This window comes from Erythrolamprus reginae, chromosome 7, assembly GCF_031021105.1.
Source record: "Erythrolamprus reginae isolate rEryReg1 chromosome 7, rEryReg1.hap1, whole genome shotgun sequence".
NCBI classification, from domain to species: Eukaryota; Metazoa; Chordata; class Lepidosauria; order Squamata; family Dipsadidae; genus Erythrolamprus; species Erythrolamprus reginae.
Window position 1 is genome coordinate 78,047,329 of NC_091956.1, and position 18,091 is coordinate 78,065,419.

At 38.6% G+C, this 18,091-nt stretch overlaps 1 protein-coding gene across 1 annotated transcript in view; it reads right to left on the reverse strand.

Annotated features, from left to right (window-relative positions):
- ARHGEF38 (Rho guanine nucleotide exchange factor 38) overlaps positions 1-18,091 on the reverse strand; it is a 52,281-nt gene that overhangs the window by 14,942 nt on the left and 19,248 nt on the right. Inside the window, exons 3-7 of the mRNA XM_070757932.1 lie at positions 16,183-16,306; positions 6,564-6,711; positions 3,738-3,755; positions 2,137-2,336; positions 1-134 (exon numbers count right to left, since the gene is read on the reverse strand). Of these exons, the coding sequence (XP_070614033.1) occupies positions 1-134; positions 2,137-2,336; positions 3,738-3,755; positions 6,564-6,711; positions 16,183-16,306 (624 nt within the window). The remainder of the gene's footprint in view (positions 135-2,136; positions 2,337-3,737; positions 3,756-6,563; positions 6,712-16,182; positions 16,307-18,091) is intronic.

Below are 18,091 nucleotides of genomic sequence, written 5' to 3' on the forward strand. Positions count from 1 at the left end.
CTGGGGCTCTCCTCCTGTCAAAATCTTCAGGTGACCAGTCACTCTCTTGGACTTTTTACTAATTGAGTGAATATTTAACTTCGAAAATTTATCCTTCAAAGATTCATCTTCATCGTTCTTCTTATACTTAAGCACTGTAATCAAACAAATCACATTAAAAATAACAAATAAGGCACCAGCGAAGTTCTATCTACTTTTTTTTAATGCTATCACTAGATTAGAACAATAAAGAAACAGAGGCTACAATTTGCTCTACTGATGGAAAGAAGAGATAATCAAGTCCTGATAGCCACATAAACTTTTTAAAAGTTAGATTTCACTCATTGTTACTTGTCATTTTCAATAGCAGCCTTTATTCTATGAATTGCAAAATGTACAGATGCTTGAATTCCACAGCAATTTGCATGTGTTTGCAAAGCAAAATTCTATCTGGGAGAAGCTCAGATACAATAAGGAAAAAAAATGCTTAATTTTATTTATTTATATGCCTTCAGCAAATGCAAATACTAGAGCTGTAGCAATTTTTTTCAGTTTTCTAATGCAGTAAGCTAAATAAGATGGGAACAAAATGTGCCTTTTAGTTCTGGGATTTAATGATATATGTTTTTGCCTATGGATAAGAATATATTGCTCTTTATGAAGAACTATAGCTGAAGGGCATTCCCGCATAAAGAAACGAGATGCCCATGAACTCTAAATGCAAGGAATGTCTATCACTTTGAGGCTAGTAATTGTTGAAAACTGAATTGTGAACGAGATGAATATTGCTTTGATCCTACAAAAAAACATGTTATAATATGTTTCAGGATCCACTCAACTATCATGGCCTTTGCCTGTATTTTGACATCACAATAAACCATTTTCTCATAATATGAATAGGCTTAGCTTTTTTTTCAGGATTATGAGCCCCTTACTACGTCTTCAAGTTTAGCTCCTGGGAAGTTATTATTATTATTATTATTATTATTATTATTATTATTATTATTATTATTTATTAGATTTGTAGGCCGCCCCTCTCCGTACACTTGTTTTTATTGGACTCCCAGATCTGAGTTGTCAAATTCCAAACAGCCCTACTTTGTGGTTAGATAAACTTCTGTGTATAGCGTCCAAATAATGAACATGCCTAACGAAAAGTAAGCCAAATTCAAAGTGTAGATTATTGTCACATTAAGTGAGTGCTGCATTTACAAATCATGATAATACAGAATGGGATTAATTCGATTTTAATTTACCATAATATAAGACTGGACACAGGGGTGAAATGTTACCCGTTCGGCCTGGTCCGGGCAAACTGGTAGTGGCAGCTGCTGGTGGTTCAGAGACCTGGTAGCGGCAGCAAAGCAAGGCTCCGCCCACCTCTCCGGACACTGGCATTTTCTTTTTTAAACCCTCTGAGCATGCGCAAACTTTATGTGCATGCATAGAGGGTTTAAAAAGTGCAGGCATAAGCAGAGCATGGGTGAAAAAGCGCGGGTGCGGGCAAGCAAAGAGAGTGGGTGCGCACGAAGTGTGCTCTTCCAAACTTGTAGGAAAAGTAAGTAGATTTCACTGCTGACTGGACAATATATGTGAAACCAGCCAATTGTAGTTTGTTAAATAGTTAAACAGATTAGGGCTCTTGTACAGGTAGTTCTTGACTTAGGACCACAGTTCAGAGCAAAATTATGGTGGTTACGAGAGATGCCCACTGAATTCCAGCAATCCCTGCTCTGGGACCGCCTTCTGCCGCACGAATCCCAGCGACCAGTTAGGTCCCACAGAGTTGGCCTTCTCCAGGTCCCGTCGACTAAACAATGTCGTCTGGCGGGACCCAGGAGAAGAGCCTTCTCCCAGAGATTAGGATTGCCCCCACCCTCCTTGCTTTTCGAAAGCTTCTGAAGACCCACCTCTGCCGTCAGGCATGGGGGAATTGAGACATCTCCCCCTGCCCTATATAATTGATGCATGGTGAATCCTACAAAGGAAGCTGCTTGCTGCTGCTTGTCAGGTATGCACGTTTTACATTTTATTCCATACAGGGAGGAAATTAATATGGTCCAGCATCTTATTTTCTACAATGGTCCTTTCATTGTTCTGAAAAGGTCCTACAAGCAAGTCCCTTACAGATATCCCAAACTGTTGACTTTCTCTTACCTATATCCTTCCTCCTTTTAAGTTCGTTTATATTCATATTCATATCTTTCATGGCACCCAAGGCATCCTGCAATGCTCTGTAGTCGGGGTGAGACCTCGGAGTGGCATTCAAGAGTTCACACAACAGCAAAGGATACTTCATTACACGTTGTATTGGCTTGATCATCAAAGATCCCATATCAAGTAGATTTGGTTTCCCCCTGAAATTTAAATTAAGCCATGTTAAGAACAAAGGAGAATTCTTGCAAAATAAGGAAGAAGAAGAAGAAGAATGCATTTCCTTGTAATAATTAGCTTTCACAACAATCTGACACTAATAGCAATTGAATTGGATTGGACTTGGCTGGACTGGACTGGACTCAGCTAGGCTAGGCTAGGCTAGACTAGACTAATAAACCGTTGATGAAGTTGTTGTCCTTCACTGTTCACTCACTGACACATTGGAATTGCTATTATTTTTCCCAGGTATATCATGGCAGGGTAATTTCGTAAATAACATGCAGCTGCGAGAGCTATCATGGGCTTTCCTAAATATGCCCATGTCACACCAACACTCTGCAGTCTGCATTGGTTGCCGATCAGTTTCCGGTCACAATTCAAAGTGTTGGTTATGACCTATAAAGCCCTTCATGGCATCGGACCAGAATATCTCCGGGACCGCCTTCTGGTGCACGAATCCCAGCGACCAGTTAGGTCCCACAGAGTTGGCCTTCTCCGGGACCCGTCGACTCAACAATGCCGTCTGGCGGGACCCAGGGGAAGACCCTTCTCTGTGGCGGCCCCGACCCTCTGGAACCAACTCCCCCCAGAGATCAGAGTTACCCCCACCCTCCTTGCCTTTTGTAAGCTCCTTAAAACCCACCACTGCCGCCAGGCATGGGGGAACTGAGATACTCTTTCCTCCTAGGCCGTTACAATTTTATGCATGGTATGTCTGTATGTATGTTTGGTTTTTATAATAATGGGTTTTTAATTGTTTTTAGTATTGGATAATTATTGTATACTGTCTTGTTATTGCTGTTAGCCGCTCCGAGTCTCCGGAGAGGGGCGGCATACAAATCCAATTAATAATAATAATAATAATAATAATAATAATAATAATAATAATAATAATAATAAAAATTTCACTTCCATATTATCTCTAAGAAAACCACATGAACTGCAGTACATGTCTATGAAGTCATCAGGATTCATGCTCAACGTGAAGAAGACTTTACTTAAAAGCAAAACGAAATAAAAGGATCGATGCTGCAGAATGAAGAAATTAAATTCTGCCAGGAACTCAGTTGTCTGAGCAGAGTTATTCAAGCCAGATCTGACAGCTTGGGGGAGCTCCTACTTCATCAGTTTTTCTGTTTAAACTAAAATGCAAAAGCTTCACACAGAAGGTTTCTCATTTCTTTGCAGCTATATATATGTGTGTGTTCATGCCTAAATGACTCTCAAAATTATTCATAGGATGTCAAACTGGAACAGCCACTAAATAAACCGTTGTAAGTTGAGGACTACCTGTATTATACATATAAATAGGGGTCACAATTAGCCATACCAAATGAAGGATGGATGTAATATTGTAATGCATCCAAATAAATATAACTTACCCTTCTTCATAGATCTTTCTGCAAAAAGAAAAAGAAATATGGAATCATTAGCAGTTTCTTAAGAAAAGCAATAGTAATTTATTTATTTTTATTTTATTTTATTCATTTGTCCAATACACAAATACATAGGAAGAAAGATAGACATGTGATAATATAAAAGAGGGTGAAAGTGAACTTAGAGGAGAGGATATATGAAAGAAAGAGAATATATAGGATAGTTGGAAGAAAGGAAAGACAATTGGCAGGGGACGAAAGGCACACCAGTATGCCCCTTACTGGCCTCTTAGGAACCTGGAGAGGTCAATTGTGGAGAGAGAAAAGGGAGAAATGTTGGGGGTTAGGGGTTGACACTATTGAGTCCGGTAATGAGTTCCACGCTTCGATAACTCGGTTGTTGAAATCATATTTTTTACAGTCAAGTTTGGAGCGGTTCGTATTAAGTTTGAATCTGTTGCGTGCTCTTGTGTTATTGCGGTTGAAGCTGAAGTAGTCATTGACCGGTAGGATGTTGCAGCATATGATCTTTTGGGAAATACTCAAATCGTGTTTTAGGCGTCGTAGTTCTAGGCTTTCTAGGCCCAGGATTGTTAGTCTATTTTCGTAGGATATTCTGTTTCGAGTGGAGGAGTGAAGGGCTCTTCTGGTGAAATATCTTTTGACATTTTCAAGGGTGCTGAAAGGTGTTTCACTTTTATTGATTTCTCAATGAATTATTTGTCGGCCCTGAAGCTGGTCTGATTAAGGACATTTTGAGACTTCAGTGCTAACACACTGGAGAACGGGGATGGGGGGGGGGGAAATAAGACCAATCAGGCTTTTGAATGCTTGGCAATAACCTCTATAACCAGTGTTCTCTCTAAATTATTTTTGGAGTGGGTGGAAAAGTATAGTGTCTGAGCGGCAGTCCCTTCGGGACTGGGCGACACAGAAATAATAATAAAATTTCCCTCTCGGCTTCTGGGCAGGTTTGGAAAACTCTGAGTTGATGATGATTTTTAAGTGAGCGATTGCTCACCTGCTCAGCTTAGAGGGAACTATGTCTATAACTGTCTAGTTTGGTGCTGCAACCCAACAGGATCGACACAGACTTCAGAGGACAATCAGAACTGCAGAAAAAACAATCGCTGCCAACCTGCCTTCCATTGAGGACCTGTAGACTGCACGAGTCAAAAAGAGGGCGGGGAAAATATTTACTGACCCCTCACATCCTGGACACAAACTGTTTCAACTCCTACCCTCAAAACATCGCTACAGAGCACTGCACACCAAGACAACTAGACACAAGAACAGTTTTTTCCCGAACGCCATCACTCTGCTAAACAAATAATTCCCTCAACACTGTCAGACTTTCTACTAAATCTGCACTTCTATTCTACTAGTTTTTCTCATCATTCCTATCACCCATTTCCTCCCATGTTGACTGTATGACTGTAACTTGTTGCGTATATCCTAAGATTTTTATTAATATTGCTTCTTCATTGCTTATTTGGCCCCTATGACAATCATTAAGTGTTGTATCACATGATTCTTGACAAATGTATATTTTATTTTATGTACGCTGAGAGCATATGCACCAAGACAAATTCCTTGTGTATCCAATCACACTTGGCCAATAAAAATTCTATTCTATTCTATCTATAAGGCCAAATGCTTATTTCAGGGTTCAAAAAAAATAAGACAGGGACTTATTTTGGGGGAAACACAGGTATTTTAAAAAACTTACCAGTAATAAAACTTTAACTAATAGACAATAGAGGGAACTGGAATGACTAAATGTTACAATCAAAGGAGATGAACACTCAATTTACTAATACAGAATGAAGCAAAATGTTTTAACATTAAATATATTGAATTTTTTTTTTTGAACAATCAACTAGTTTTAAAAGTATGGGCCTCTTTGGAATATTTTTAAAATATGCTATGAAAGTGGAACAAGTGTTACCTGACATGATGACAATTGATTTAAATTTAATTTTAAAATGACAGGTTGTGCCATGGAAAAACATGTTATACTGGACATATAAAAAAATTGGCTGATATCTTAATAATGAAAAGGTTCTGTAGATATAAATACCAAACCAAATAACCTACATAGGTTTCCTATATTAGATTTACAAAAGAGGTTAAATCTTTAAAGAATTTTGTGAGTATAAACAAAAAAATGAAAAGAAATCAAATTCCAAGACATTATTTGAAGAGAGTAGCAACTAAAGATCAAGATTATTAAAAGGGAGGAATATAATGTTGATTTAGGTTAAATAAATATCTTGTTATCTCTGATAATCCTCCATGCATTTTTGCTGATCAGTACTGAAATAATAAGGCTGTAATGATTGTTTATAAGTAAGATATGGGATATGAGAAAAAGAGATCATTTGTTGTATTTTATGAGAAAGTGATAAGTAATTGAAATTGTTTATACTTGTGATAAAAGTGTATGTTATTTCTTTATATATCTTTTCTTTTTTTTCCCCTTTCTATTTTTCTTTTGTGCACTTTAGGTTTTATTTTCACTCTTTCATTTTTTAGTTTGAATTAGTTTTTTATCTTTATAACAATAAAGTCAAACAACGATGAAAAGTAATATTGTATTTTTGCTAAGATTTTTAATTCTTTGAAGTCCTGCAGAAGGAATCCAAAACATTAGATAAATCTAATCAAGTAACTTCTTGTAAAAAACAGAAACACCCCTAATAAAACAAGCTTTTGAAAAATATAATCCCCTCCAACTCTCACATAATTTAGGATTTATAATAAACATTAGCTCTCGCATATGTTGTACAATGAACAAAAAAACGGAAACAATGTTTTCTAAATTAATCTTACTTCAAGGACTGCAAACAGTCTTTTATGCATTGTTTCAGTTCATCATCCTTTTCATAGAATTCCAGAAGAAGGTGAGCATCATCGTGATGGTAACAGTAGATTTTGTATGCTTCTTCTAGTACCGCTTTAATCTGTAGAAACACCTCACCTGGGAAAGTCAAAAATACATACAAGCGAAAATAAAACCACTGTCAAATGATACACGGTTTACCTAAAATTTGTAAAGGGATATATTGTCTCCTCTAAAATCTGCAGGACACTTTATCTATCTATCTATCTATCTATCTATCTATCTATCTATCTATCTATCTATCTATCTATCTATCTATCTCACTCTCTCTCTCTATCTATCTATCTATCTATCTATATCTATCTATCTCTCTCTCTCTCTCTCTATCTCTCTCTCTATCTATCTATCTATATCTATCTATCTATCTATCTATCTATATCTATCTATCTATCTATATCTATCTATCTATCTCTATCTATCTATCTATCTATCTATCTATCTATCTCTCTATCTATCTATCTCTCTCTCTCTATCTCTCTCTCTCTCTCTCTATCTATATCTATCTATCTATCTCTATCTCTATCTATCTATCTATCTATCTATCTATCTATCTCTATCTATCTATCTATCTATCTATCTATCTCTCTATCTATCTCTCTATCTCTCTGTCTCTTTCCTCTCTCTCTCTCTCTCTATCTCTATCTCTCTCTCTCTCTCTCCTATCTATATCTATCTATCTATCTATCTATCTCTATCTATCTATCTATCTATCTATCTATCTATCTATCTTTATCTATCTATCTATCTATCTATCTATCTATCTCTATCTATCTATCTATCTATCTATCTATCTATCTATCTATCCATCTCTCTCTCTCTCTCTCTGTCTCTGTCTCTGTCTCTATCTATCTATCTATCTATTGACTCGGGGCGGCTTACAACATATAAAAGAAAACAATATGAATATCCTAAATCCAATTAATTTAAACCAGTTAATCTAAAAACCCCAGTAACATTAAAAGTCAATCATTACAATTGGTCTTGGAAATTCCGTTTCCTGCTTTATCTACCTATGCATTGGAAACTCAGTTGGCCTCCTCAGTGGTAGTGCTGCAATTATGGAATATTGTTCTAAATCAGTGCTTCTGATTTATTTTCTGTTATGCTACTCCAAGGAAGAAGTAAACATTTTATGCCCCTCCACACTCGGTAGTAGTATCACAGCCTGCCCTGCCCGACCTACCACCCTCAAATTGCACCCTACCACGAGACACACATCCTACCTGTTATGCCAGGCTTCACGTTACGAGCCCCAATTAAATCAGAAATGTAAATTCAAACACACACATTGTTGTAAAGTAAACAGAAAAGCCGTTTATCCAAAATAAAGCTGTGCACACACACTTTAAACTGAGCAAATTACAGATAACAGTCCTTGAAAGTTGCAAGAACAAAAACAAGCAAAGCAGATAAGAGCAGCTGTGGAACTGTCACAGCCAGACCTCTTCCAGTCAGTCCACAAGATTTTACTTAGCTGTGAAATATCCCCAAGGGTCTGTGAAAAACCAGGAACAAAATGCAAACACGACGTCTCCTTCTCCAAATGGATAATCTCCTATATGCGCTTCCTGCAATACTGGAAAATTTATCAGTAGCCCCATTAGCCTAATTGCCTCAGCCACAGCTTGTCTCTGATGATACCTACGCATTTGGCCCCTTCTAGCCATGAGCCTGCGCATTCTGTCATCTATCCACCGATCCTCCTCCTCCAAGTCCAATGACCCACTAATGGGGTCATTAACTAATGGGCTGGCTGCATCCATCTCTCTGTCTGATTCTTCTTCTTATTTTTATTTATTATTTATTTTTTATTTATTGGATTTGTATGCCGCCCCTCTCCGGAGACTTCTTCTTCCCCAGCATCTAACCTTGGCAAGGAATCCTCACTGTCTGAAGCTGATGGCAGTAAGATAAGTCTCTGGGAACCTGAGGACTCTCCTAGGCCAAAATCCAAATTCCCCGTTACAGGAGCTGGCCCTGAGCTAACCACAACACTACCTGACACTTGTATTGGTACCTCCATCATGTTCCTCACCATTGTGTCCAGAACAGCCCATTCTGAAAGTAAATATCTCTTGAGTTTGAGAAGTTTTATTGAGCTCATGAGATGTTTTCTTTTAGAACAGGCTGCCCTGGACAGTTTATTTATTTTTTATTTATTTATTTGTCAAACAAGTATAGTATTATAGTACATATTAACATAACATAAGTAGAACGTAGTAATAGAAAGGATAATAAGACAGTAGGACAGGGACATTAGGCACATAAGTGCACTTATGCACACCCCTTACAGACCTCTTAGAAAAGGGGAGAGGTCAATTGTAGATAATGTAAGGTTGAAGATTTTGGGGTTGGGGGAAGCAACAACAGACTCAGGTAATGAGTTCCAGGCGGTGACCACTCTATTGCTGAAATCGTATTCTCTGCAGTCACGTTTGGAGCAATTTACATTCAGTTTGTATCTATTACATGCTCTTGTGTTGTTGTTGTTAAAGGTGAAGTAGTCACTGACAGGGAGTACATGGTGTATGATTTTATGAACAACAGTTAAATCAGTTTGGAGACGACGTAGTTGTAAATTTTCTAGATTTAGTATTTGAAGTCTGGAGGAGTAGGGTAATTTATTACGTGAGGAGGAGTGAAGGATTCTTCTTGTGAAGTATTTCTGGACTCCTTCAATTGTATTAATATCTGATATGCAGTGGGAATCCACACAGGTGAGCTATATTCTAGACTAGGTCTGACGAATGTTTTGTATGCTCTGGTTAATAAATCAGTGTTTCTAGAGAAGAAGCTACGTAAGATTAGGTTTACAATTCTTAATGCTTTTTTGGCAATGCTGTTACAGTGGGCTCTAGCACTTAGGTCATTGGAAATGAGTACTCCAAGGTCTTTGATTGAGTGAGGGTCCTCTGTTAGTTCAGTTTTTACCAAGTATGTATTTAGTATTCGGATTCTTTTTACCAATGTGTAGGACGGAGCATTTGTTGGTAAAGATTTGAAGTTGCCAGTTGTTAGACCATTCAGTTACATGGCCAAAGTCCTTTTGAAGGGTAGAAGTATTGTCAGTGGTATTAAACACTACCCTGCCTTGATTTATACTGGACACTAAATTAAACCATTCTTCCTTTGTTCAATAGTCACAATAAGGGTAGGAACCCGATGATAACCAGCTTCAGTGGCACACCGAGACTGTACCTGATTTTGAAACACGAAGCACTTATGAAAAGCACAAAGAAAAGCACATTCCTACCGGTCAATGACTACTTCAGCTTCAACCGCAACAACACAAGAGCACGCAACAGATTCAAACTTAATACGAACCGCTCTAAACTTGACTGTAAAAAATATGATTTCAACAATCGAGTTATCGAAGCGTGGAACTCATTACCGGACTCAATAGTGTCAACCCCTAACCCCCAACACTTCTCCCTTAGACTCTCCACGATTGACCTCTCCAGGTTTCTAAGAGGTCAGTAAGGGGCATACTGGTGTGCCTTTTGTCCCCTGTCCAATTGTCTTTCCTTTCTCTCACTTATCATATATATCCTCTCCCCTAAGTTCACTTTTACCCTTATATATATTACTACATGTCTATTTTTCTTCCTATGTATTTGTGCATTGGACAAACGAATAAATAAAAAATAAAATAAAAAATTCCAAAAAGGAAATCAGTCTTTGACTTCTTAAAAGCAACTAGAAAGAAACCTCCTGAAAAGAATTTACTTCTCATTAAGAGTGTGATGCAGGTACAGAAATGTGAAAACATAAGACATGGTCGCATTTGATACCTCGGCTGCAAAAACATATCTATAAAAAGCAGCAGCAGCATGCAATGTATTTATTTCGGTTTCTAGGTAATTTGGGGACAAAACAATTCAGTCTTTGAATTTTCCTTTGTGTCTAGTAACTAAGATAAATGCCAAACATGGAAAGGTGAACTGAGTTGACAAGAGGCTAAATGCACAGCTTTCATTACAGATAACGTGCATATGGATATGATTAAATGGAGCCATGTCCTTTTTACTGCCTGCCTAAGAAGAGGAAACCTCAGCCATTCACATCATTTACTTTAATAACACTACTAAGAATACAAATCAACAACCTACCAAAGGCCTTCAATCAGAGTGTCCTTGGATGCTGCAGAAGGCTGTCTCAAAAAAGCCATTCAACTTATAATTAGCTATAATGAAATATGATTATTTTTTCTATCTTGTTGCCTCTAAACCAGGAATCACATAGCAACTCTTACCATCAACAATAATAGTCTTGTTTCTTCTAAGATTAACTATACATTGGCTGGTTTCATTAATCCCTTTAAATCTGTATTTATTTATTTTATTTGTCATACAAATATGGTATTGTATTGCAGTATGTTTAACATAATATAAGTATAAAGTAGAGATAGAAAAGATAAAAAAAGACATTTGGACAGGAACGGTAGGCACAAAGGTGCACTTATGCACGCCCCTTACAGACCTCTTAGAAAAGGGGAGAGGTCTATTGTAGATAATGTAAGGTTGAAGATTTTGGAGTTGGGGGAAGAAGCAACAGAGTCCGGTAGTGAATTCCAGGCGTTGACCACTCTATTGCTGAAATCTTATTTTCTGCAGTCTAGTTTTGGAGCGATTTACATTTAGTTTGTATCTATTGCGTGCTCTTGTGTTGTTGTTGTTAAAGGTGAAGTAGTCGCTAACAGGGAGTACATTGTGATGTATGATTTTATGAACAACAGTTCAATCAGTTTGGAGGCGAACACTTGAACACTTCCTTTTGTTTTAGTGTTCTGTGTCATTTGCGCTAAGATCTAACTTTAGGGTGTGATATGTTGTTTAAACCCAGCCGATATCCCAGTCAACAAATCATGATTTGTTATGTTTTATTTGTTTTTTAAAAAGACAAAGCAAAACTTTATGTAGTGTGAAACAACCAGAAAGTTACAGGTTACTTAAAGCACGCTGGACATTTTGGTGCTTTTCCACTGCAGCGTAAGTTGGATATACAGTGATCCCTCGATTATCGCGAGGGTTCCGTTCCAAGACCCCTTGCAATAATCGATTTTTCGCGATGTAGGGTTGCGGAAGTAAAAACACCATCTGCGCATGCGTGCCCTTTTTTCATGGCCGCGCATGCGCAGATGGTGGAGTTTGCGTGGGCGGCGGGGAAGACCCAGGGAAGGTTTCTTCGGCCGCCCAGCAGCTGATCTGCTCGGCAGCGCAGCAGCAGCGAGCAGACGAAGATCGGGGTTTCCCCTTTGCATGGGCGGCGGGGAAACCCCGATTCGGCTCCTCGCTGCTGCGGCGCTGCCGAGCAGATCAGCTGCTGGGCGGCTGAAGGAACCTTCCCTGGGTCTTCCTCGCTGATGCCCCCGCTCGCCCGCCCGCCGCCCGCCAGCAAGAGGGGGAGAGATAGAGAAAGAGAGAGAAGGAAAGAAAGAGATGAGAGAGGGAGGAAGAGAGTGTGAGAGAGGAAGAAGCAAGATAGAGAAAGAGAGAGAGAAAGAAAGATGAGAAAGGAAGGAAGAGAGTGATGTCATCGGGTGGGAAAAATCGTGATATAGCGTTTAGCGAAGAACGAGATTGCGAAAATCGAGGGATCACTGTACAGTATTTATGAATTACATCTTCAAACTCAAATGCTCCAAAGTAAATCTTGCTATCTTCAGATCTCTACTCACAATTTTGATGTCAAATTTGAACCAGATCTTCACCCCATACGTGTGTGTGTGTGTGTGTGTGTGTGTGTGTGTGTGTATGAGAGAGAGAAAGAGAGTTGAACGTGCATGTATATTCATGGAGGTTAAACACTTATTCAATGTGACTAAATCTTCAGCTTTGGTTCTCTTTAGAATTTGGATGGGTGGTCATCAGAGGTATAGGCTAGACTGAGAAGTTGAAAAAGCATAGAAGGATACCCATGAAAAAATATTCCTCATAGCAAGAAAATGCATGAATGTGTTCTAAGTATGTTAGCCCATCCTTCCTGATCTAACAAATTATTTATGGAATATAGAATAGAATAGAATAGAATTTTATTGGCCAAGTGTGATTGGACACACAAGGAATTTGTCTTGGTGCAGATGCTCTCAGCGTACATAAAATAAAATATACATTTGTCAAGAATCATGGGGTACGACACTTAATGATTGTCATAGGGGTCAAATAAGCAATGAAGAAGCAATATTAATAAAAATCTTAGGATATACGCAACAAGTTACAGTCATACAGTCAACATGGGTGAAAGGAATGATGAGGAAAAACTAGTAGAATAGAAGTGCAGATTTAGTAGAAAGTCTGACAGTGTTGAGGGAATTATTTGTTTAGTAGAGTGATGGCGTTCGGGGGAAAAAACTGTTCTTGTGTCTAGTTGTCTTGGTGTGCAGTGCTCTGTAGCGACGTTTTGAGGGTAGGAGTTGAAACAATTTGTGTCCAGGATGTGAGGGGTCAGTAAATATTTTACCCGCCCTCTTTTTGACTCGTGCAGTCTACAGGTCCTCAATGGAAGGCAGGTTGGCAGCAATTGTTTTTTCTGCAGTTCTGATTCTCCTCTGAAGTCTGTGTCGGTTCTGTTGGGTTGCAGCACCAAACCAGACAGTGATAGAGGTGCAGATGACAGACTCAATGATTCCTCTGTAGAACTGAATCAGCAGCTCCTTGGGCAGTTTGAGCTTCCTGAGCTGGCGCAGAAAGAACATTCTTTGTTGTGCTTTTTTGATGATGTTTTTGATGTTAGGTGACCATTTTAGGTCTTGAGATATGATAGAACCTAGAAATTTGAAGGTCTCTACTGTTGATACTGTGTTGTCTAGTATTGTGAGAGGTGGAAGGGTGGAAGGGTTTCTCTTAAAGTCTACCACTGTATATTGAATTACATTATATTATAAATGATGGCCAACTGAAAAAATCAAGTTATTTAGCTTTTGCATTCATAGGAAAAAAAAAAAAAAACCCAAACCCAAACAATAAAAAAACTCAGGTGAAATGAGACATTGTGAGGAATATTAGGTTAAATTCAGAAATATATGGAAGGTCAGTTATGTTTGCTTTATATGACATTAAATAAAGCACAATTTGGGAAACTTTTAAAGCCCTTGTTTTAATCTGTATGAAGATGTTCCTATTATTATTATTATTATTATTATTATTATTATTATTATTTATTAGATTTGTATGCCGCCCCTCTCCGTATGCAGCTTTCTCCTTTTTTTTCCTAAGCAGAACCAGTACTTGACAAAACAAATAAATAAAAATAAATAAAATTCAAGCTCAGTCTTAGGTATGGAAATACACCAGGACTGTAAGCTACTTTGAGCTCCTAAATGAAAACCAAAATATAATCTAATAAATATTCAGGGTTAGTGGAGGTTTAGAGTGTAGTTAGAGCAATACAACTCATCTCTGGGGAGGGGAGGTTAATTTGAAAAGGGTTAAATAACACCATCCAGTCACATGTATCTTGGAAACTCCTAGAGCCAGTCAATCGATCTGTTTGCATATCCTCTTAAGAAAAAGAGCTACAAAAACAATCCTCTCCATTTCATAGCATGCTTGAAAGCCAAGTAATATGAAACACAGCTCTCAATAGCCACATCCTGAGCAGGAGGTTAAAAAAAAAAGGAAAATGACAGGTTAGCAGTGCAAAATACCACCCATTTGTTTCAGCCCCAGATAAGAGTTCTGCTATGTCAGAGGTCTTCAAACAAGTCTTAAAGTTGCCATGTTTGAAGACCTCTGTGTAGTGATGGACTCCTAGGGGTACAGTCAGGTATGCGAAACCGGTAGTAAAAATTTGGTCAGGTACAGAATTGGTGGAAAAATTTTGAATCTATCTATCTATCTATCTATCTATCTATCTATCTATCTATCTATCCATCTATTCTCTCTCTCTCTCTCTCTCACTCTCTCTTTCTTATCTATCTATCTATCTATCTATTATCTCTCTCTCTCTCTCTCACTCTCTCACACTCTCTCTCTCTCTCTTATCTATCTATCTATCTATCTATCTATTATCTCTCTCTCTCTCTCATCTATCTATCTATCTATCTATCTATCTGTCTGTCTATCTATTTCTCTCTCTCTCTTATCTATCTATCTATCTATCTATCTATCTATCTATTATATCTCTCTCTCACACACTCTCTCTCTCTCTTATCTATCTATCTATCTATCTATCTATCTATCTATCTATCTATCTATCTATCCATCCATCCATCCATCCATCCATCCATCCATCCATCCATCCATCCATCTATTAGAATTGTATGCTGGCCTGCTCCGAAAACTCGGGGTGGCTCCCTTCTGGGTTCTGGGTATGTTTTTCCTATCACAGTAAATGAGATTGATTATGTATGATTTTAGAAGAGCTGTGTATGTGTACATACACAAACAGTTTATATAGTAGATAATGTATATTTTTGTGTGCCTGCGTGTAATATATATGTACAGATATGCCATATATACATAGAATTAAATAGTATATCTTGGATGCTTAGTAATTAATTTATTAGATATTTATGCCGCCCCTCTCTCTGAAGACTCGGGGCGGCTCACAACACAAAACACAATGTACATAGTAATAGTAAATAGATAGGGAAATTGTATAGAAACATAGAAGACTGACGGCAGAAAAAGACCTCATGGTCCATCTAGTCTGCCCTTATACTATTTTTTGTATTTTATCTTAGGATGGACATATGTTTATCCCAGGCATGTTTAAATTCAGTTACTGTGGATTTACCAACCACATCTGCTGGAAGTTTGTTCCAAGGATCTACTACTCTTTCAGTAAAATAATATTTTCTCATGTTGCTTTTGATCTTTCCCCCAACTAACTTCAGATTGTGTCCTCTTGTTCTTGTGTTCACTTTCCTATTAAAAACACTTCTCTCCTGGACCTTATTTAACCTCTTTGAGGTGAGGCCAGGCCAGGTCCCCTAACTCTAACCCTAACCCAAACCCCTTGACGTGAATGACGTTAAATTGGCCACCTTTAAGCCAGTCACGTGATCTTTAAGCCATCCCCTGTCATATGATCAAGCCACTCCCACCTGATCATAAGGCTGGCAAGCCCCACCCACAAAATAAGGCACGCCCACACCCTTCACTGTCTCTGTGCTATGTGTTAGCTTTTTACGCCCCCACAAGTGGATATCTCTGCTCTCAAACACTGATTGACAACCAGGGCTACTGTTTCCAGCCTGACAAATCCAGAAGGGCCTAGTAATGACAAAGTTTGTTAGAGCTACCTCGGGCCAGGGCTCGCCCAAATAAAAGATATTTGACCCAGTTAGTACAATTATATGCTGCAGGAAGAGCATCAATAAGAAAGTCTGATAGGAGCTGTTAACACCTGAATTAAGCCGGGAGAGAGATGATGTTTCCAGCTGATTATGGTCCTGATTCGCCATCTTTCATTTGCACACTGCTTGGAATGGTAGTTTGGAAAAATAGACTCTGGTTGGGGCAATGGGCAAATTATCACAGCATTGTTATTACAAGTGTTGTTATTGCCACGGTTAGCACTGTAGAATTCAGGAAGCCAACAACATACCAATTACTTGTATGGCTGGTTCCACATCTGACGTTGCTTCTTCCAACAATGACAACAGCTTGGATGATATTTCATGGACCGATTCAATGTTGCTAAATAAGCTGTCCACGTCAAGTCGAGCAATCTAATAAAACCAAAACAATGGGCAAAAACTGATGAAAAAATGGAATGCTACTAGTGTCAATCAACACTTTTTGCTCAGAAGGGTACTCTACATCAGTGGTTTTCAACCTTTTTGGAGCCGTGGCATATTTTTTACATTTACGAAACCCTGGGGCACATTGAGCGGGGCGGGGAGGGCTAAAAAAAGTTTGGACAAAAAAATTCTCTCTCTTCCTCCCTTTCGCTCTATTTTTCTCTCCCTCTTTCTCTCCCTTCGTTCCTCTTTCTTTCTCTCTCTCCATCCCTCTTTCTTTCTCTTCCTTCCTTCCTTCCTTCCTCTTTTTTGCTCTTTCTCTCTCCCTCCCTACCTCCCTCTATGTCTTTCTCTCTCTCTCCTTCCCTCCCTCTCTTTCTCTCTCTCTCTTTCTTTCTCTCTCTTTCTTTCTCTCTTTCTTTCTCTTGTTCTCTTTCTCTCTTTCTCTCTCTCTTGTTCTCTTTCTCTCTCGCGCGCTCTTTCTCTTGCTTTCTCTCTCTCTCTCTCTTGCTTTCTTTCTCTTTCTCTCTCTCCTGCTTTCTTTCTTTCTCTGAGCTTCGCGGCACACCTGACCATGTCTCACGGCACACTAGTGTGCCGCGGCACACTGGTTGAAAAACACTGCTCTACATCAGTGGTTTTCAACCTTTTTTGAGCCGTGGCATATTTTTTACATTTACAAAATCCTGGAGCACACCACCAACCAAAATGACACAAAATGACACTCTAACGCAGTACATATTATACATATAGTTAATAATATAGTTTCTAATTGTATTTATACTCACTAAGTGTGAAACCTGGGTCTGTTTCATTGAACCCAAAAGGGATATCCTGGCAGGAATGGTAGTTTGGGGACCCATGTCTAATTTCCCCACGGCACACCTGACCATGTCTCACGGCACACTAGTGTGCCACGGCACACTGATTGAAAAACACTGCTCTAGAAGATATTTTATTTTATTTTATTAGATTTGTATGCCGCCCCTCTCCGAAGCCTCGGGGCGGCTCACAACAATAATAAAAACATTCATTTTTCAAGCAAAACAACAGCCCCATGTTATTTATTTATTTATTTTTTCCAACACATAATACACATTGAAGAGAATAGATATGTAATAATACAAACAAAGAAAAGAATAGAAGAAAAAATATAAAAGTATAGGTGAACATATTTGAAAGGAAGAAAAGATAAGAAAAAGATAAGAAAAGATAAGGAGAGACAATTGGACAGGGGACGGAAGGCACACTGGTGCACTTATGCACGCCCCTTACTGACCTCTAAGGAACCTGGAGAGGTCAATCGTGGAGAGTCTAAGGGAAAAATGTTGGGGGTTAGGGGTTGACACTACTGAGTCAGGTAATGAGTTCCACGCTTGGACAACTCGGTTGCTGTTCTGCCAGTTCAAACTCCTTGACTAATGGGATTCGACACATGACCTCCCTGCTTGACTGGGTGGGATAGATTGATGTAGTTGGGACAATATGTTCCTCAGGTAACTTGGTCCCTTGCCATTAAATGCTTTGAATTCGACCAGGAAGCAAACTGGCACCTATTACAACTCATGTAGCAGAGGAATTATATGCACACATGTATTTCGCATGACATACCACCAATTAACTGAATATTCTCTTTCTCAATTTGGGTTCCTGTATACACACAACTGACTGAACCGTAAGTTTATTTATTTATTGATTGATTTTGTCCAATACACAATGAGGGATTTAGTGGGTATAGACATAGTAAAATACATAATGAAGGTTATAGAGGAT